General features: G+C 42.8%; 1 protein-coding gene across 1 annotated transcript; it reads right to left on the minus strand.

The window, feature by feature from the left end:
* Positions 1 to 2,710: 2,710 nt before the first annotated feature.
* On the minus strand, positions 2,711 to 3,023 carry LOC144248312 (histone H4-like). Its single transcript, XM_077790384.1, is given in 2 exon segments — positions 2,711 to 2,791; positions 2,793 to 3,023. Coding segments are annotated over 2 exon segments (312 nt in total).
* Positions 3,024 to 5,027: the final 2,004 nt, after the last annotated feature.

Below are 5,027 nucleotides of genomic sequence, written 5' to 3' on the forward strand. Positions count from 1 at the left end.
TCTGCCCTCAAGGATCTTGCTGTGCTCAAAATGACTGGGCAAACTAAAGAGGGCAGTATTTGGGCTCTCCTAGTGCAAAAGTTCTCTGAAAAGAATTTGCAATGCAGCAAAGCATCATGAACACAAGCAAGAAATAATATTTTTCCCTCATGAAATAAACTAAAAAGATTTACCCTTATAGGTACAATATAATGGTAGTGCCCATATCTACCACTGCAGCAACATTAATACGTGGGCAAAGACCATGCCAAAATTCCCTTTGCTCATTGACAAAAATTTAAGTCTGGCTAAATTAAGTAAATGAATTTACTTGTGTGAGCAGTTGCCTAATTAAAAAAGGTTTGCAAATACTGTTCTCATCCTAAGCTAGTATGAATTTTTGTATTCCTTGTGAATTTTGTAATAATAATAATAGTAAAAAAACTAAGAAAAGAAATGCAGAAGAGACTTTCTCTGCTCTTCACCAAATACTGTTTTTCTTCCTAATTGAAGCACCTTGGGAGTCAAAACTAAATTTTCACATATCACCAGAAAACATATGGCAAGATTTCCTTTCAGGATCCTGAAGCCAGAGACTTCTTTTAACATATTTATGCCATCTGATTCTATGACAGTGTATTCTCAAAAAGTGAATAGCTCACTCAGGTCCAAAGTTCATCTTCTCACTCAGGAAAGGGGTGTCCTTCAGGTGAAGCAAAGGAAGATGATGAACTTTTACTTTTTTATTGTTATTATTTTTTTTCCATAGTTGATATCCTTAAAATTGTGTTGATTGTGGATTATGATGTGGTTGAGTGAAGACAAATTTTCCATATGTATCTATGCTGAACTGGAATATTGTCTTGGTTTGAAAGACAGGTGTTTGCTAAGGAAGACAGGAGTCTCCCCTGAAATGGAAACATGTAAATTCCCTCTCTCCAAATCTGAAATGAAGGGGGGCCTTCAGGCAAAAATACGGGAGCAGGAATAATAGTTCTTTATTGGGGAAAAAAAAAATAAAACAAATAATGCAGTGAACTAAAACAATACTGACAGAGTCAGAATACAAGCTGACACCCTGTTGGTTGGGGTGCTGGCAGCAGTCCAGTGGGAATTGTGGCTGCAGTTCTCCTGGAGTGGCAGGTGTGGTTCTGTTGGAGCAGTGATCCTGTAGAAAAGGGTGCAGTCTTCCTGTGGTGGAAGAGGCAGCTGTTCCTCTAGGAAATCCAGTGCAGAAAAAACTGTGCTGGTGTTCTAGAAACTTAAGATTATATCCAGGTAGAAATGCTTGGCTCCTTCCTCTGGGTGCAGCATCTCACATTGTAACTTTTATCAGTCATTCAGTGACATTCAGTAGAGAGTGTTCTGAGTGTTTAACTGTGTCTTCACAGTTAGGATGATAACACTTTTGCATTATCAGCAGATGTCCCCCCAGAGGGAGAATTGGTTGTGGGAGAGATAAGGAACAACTGCCCACTAACAGAAGACAACTGCCATACAGATAGCAAATGGAATACATCTTGCCTTTCAATCTGGGACAAGTATAAAAAAAAAATAGGTGATTTTTTTCATTGATAAATGTGTAGAAATAAATATCCTGTAAGTGCAATGGTGTCCTGTAGAGAAAAGAGAATTATTTAAGAGCATCATGTCTGAGGACAAAGGATGCAGTTTGCATCATGGCTGCTTAAAGTAATTGAGCATAAAAGGAAGAAAGAATTTTTGTGTGATTACTTCTTCTAACCATCCTGCTTAGTTCTGTTAAGACCTACCTCACTACCTGAAAGTTAAGACATCTACCAAGATAACCTAATTCTACCCTCTTGCCCTCTTGTGATGAACATTGCTTGAGAAGTGTTTAGTTCATTGATTTGTCAAGGAAATTGTTGCGGCGCGTGGCATGCGCCCCCCCTCGCCGCGATACCCCGAGCGGTGGCGTGCTGGGCGGCGAGAGGGAAGAGAAGGGGCGGCCGCTCCCCCCGGGGTGCTCTGCTGTCCCAGTCGGTGGCGCGGGAACAGAGGAAGGCAACACGGGACTTGGGGGCGAACAAGATGGATTTATTCGGTGAGCCCCAAGACCTTGGGGAGAGGGCGAACAAAGGTTTTATACAGAACTTAAGGGGAGGGGAGTAGGAACAGCAACCAATGAGGGTAGGGCTGGGGAGGAGTTTAAGGCGGGACTAACATAACACAAACCTATCAGGGGAAACAGGGGAGTGGAGTAACACAAAGTAACCAATAGGGTGTTGAGCCTCACTGAATAGACAGGGAAGGGTCTGGAGGCAGGGGAGGAGGCTGAGAGGAATGACAGGGAATGTTCTGGGGAAAGGGGCAGGGAAAGGGAAGATTGACAACTTGGAGGGGAGTGGGTTAGGGCAGAGCTTGGGGAGATTGACAACTGGGGAAAGGAGGAGACTGGGGGGTTGGGGGGTGAACAGGCATTGAACAAATATCACATAAAATAAAATAAAAACACACCACCGCATCTCCCCCTTTCTTTTTACAAAAGGAAGGAGAATTTTGGTGTTTAAACATATCCATACATTATATAAATAATATAAACTTCATATATAAGATACAGCAAAATCATATGGTAAAATTACAAATTACTGAATGGACATAAGTTGAAAACTATCAGTAAAATATAAATTAATTACGATTACAGGATTACTTAATATAAAATATATAAAATTGTTTTTGATATACAATATAAAAGTAAGAATGCAAGGCTTTAGCTGTCGAAGCTGTAGAGAGTGCGAGCCTAGCGCTTAAGGGCGTAGACTACGTCTATGGCTATAACTGTCTTTCTTTTTGGCGTGCTCCGTGTAGGTGACGGCGTTGCGGATCACGTTTTTCAGGAAAACCTTGAGCACATCGCGCGTCTCCTCGTAGATGAGCCCCGAGATGCGCTTGACGCCGCCGCGCCTAGTCAGGTGGCGGATGGCCGGCTTGGTGATGCCCTGGATGTTGTCGCGCAGCACTTTGCGGTGGCGCTTGGCGCCGCCCTTGCCGAGCCCCTTGCTGCCCTTGCCGCGATCAGACATGGTGCTGCACTCGCGGCGCTGCTGCTGCTTGACTCAGGTTGAGGGACTGGCTTACAACTTTGTCTGGCTAAATTGTTCTTATATCAGACACAAAACTACTCAAAACTTTCTGTTTTGCTGCTCTGAGTAACAATCCAAAATAATATAAATAATATTAGATGGAATGGTTAAGTGATTGAAAACAAACAGAAATAAATATTGGAATCTAATTGAAACAACTGCAATAAAACAATTGAAATAAAATATTTGAATTTGAATAAAACAATTATAATTAAATTAATTGAAATTAAAATTACATAATTGTAATAAAGAAACAATTGTAACAAACAATGATAATAAAGATAAATAATGCGTTAAAATAATTAAAATGAATAAATCTAAGAAACAATCAAATAGAATTGAAATCAGATTTACCAAGAATAATTAAAAATCAGGTGATTGAAATAGAAGGAAATAATTAACAGAATTTAAACTAAATAATTGAATCAGAATGATCAAAATAGAATTATTGGAATTAAATAATTAAATCGGACAATTTTTTGTCTAATAACACAATCAAATAAAGTAATTGATAAACTGAAAACAATTAAGATATAGATTTAATATAAAACTATATTATTCAAATGATTCTAACAAAAATAACTAAATAAAATAATTTGAATAATCTATATTAGAAGATCAACTAAATATAACTAATAAATTTTAAACTTCGCAGCAATGCAGCAAGCCTAAAGTAGCGCAGCAGCTACGTGATCCTTGTAGCAATGATGATCACAAATGCAGCCTTTCTTTCTATAAAATATAACTTAGCAAGTAAATTATTCGAAAAATAATTAGAAGTAAAAAGAAGATTTTGTAGTTAAATAAAAAGGAACATTGGGTAGGGTACATTAAGGAATAGGATGGGGAAATCAGACAATCACTTAATTAGTGACTGTCATGATTAGCAGGGGAATCGGTAAAGGGTAGACAGGGATGCCGCCATTTTAGGGGGAAGACAAAATGGCGGGTTCCCGGTCTGGGGTTTCAGCCCCACCTTCCCCCGAAGGAGATCCCTCCCAGAAAGGGGAGTGATCTCCTAAGAAGGAAGGTCCCCTGATGGGAGGTCCTTGACGGCAACCTGTCCCACCAGAGGAGGAGCCAGAAGAAGGAGGGGAATGTCCAACCCCGCCTCCCCCAATAGGAACTAGCCTCATGCAGGAACTGCCGTGCAGGGCCATTGGGGGAAGGGATGGGACTGGCGGGAAACTAGGGGCGGAAAAGAAGGATCACGGCGGGAAAACGGGCTCCAAGTGGCGTGGCCAGCGCCATCTTGGAAGGGAGTGCCGGGTACACTGCCCTTGGCTGGAGCAGTGTCCGGCAGGGCACTTGGGGCGGCGTGGCCACAGCCATCCCCAAGGGAGGATAGGGAAAAGGTTTAGGAAAGTCTGAGGGAATGAGGGTAAAGGGAGCTTCACAGAAGCAAAGGGAGACTTACAGGAGGGGGGCCTGACTTAGATGGATATAAAGGGCCTCTTTTAGCAACCCTCCCATAATTAACATGCCGCCCTCTTAACTGTTCGTTATTGGTATTTTTTCTCTGCCCCCTCCAGCCAGCCCAGCTTGGGGAGGGGAGGACAGAAAAAACACCCTCTCAAGAAAAAGAAAAAGCGATCAAATATGGGCCCCCACAGAAGACTGAGGGAAGAGTAACTACCCTGAGTGGCTCCCCCCGGAAGGGAACCACCCAAGAGCAGCCCCCCCCCCCAGAAACGAAAAATCCACCCGCCTGCCAGGGACATGCAAGGCTACAGCCCCTGGCTTGGGCGCAGACGGGGGTTAAAACGCGAAAAGAAAAGTGGGAAACCCAGCCACCCGTCGGGGGACCCCTCCCCCCCCGCATAGCCCACCTTACCTTCTGGGCCTAGGTGGTGATGGCTTGAATCTTTTTCTTGCTCCGATGGAAAAATCGCCCTCGGACTGGTGGTGTGTTCCCTCTCGGTCTGGCCCTTCCGGAGGCCTGGG

This window comes from Lonchura striata, chromosome Z (assembly GCF_046129695.1).
Source record: "Lonchura striata isolate bLonStr1 chromosome Z, bLonStr1.mat, whole genome shotgun sequence".
In the NCBI taxonomy this organism is placed as follows: Eukaryota; Metazoa; Chordata; class Aves; order Passeriformes; family Estrildidae; genus Lonchura; species Lonchura striata.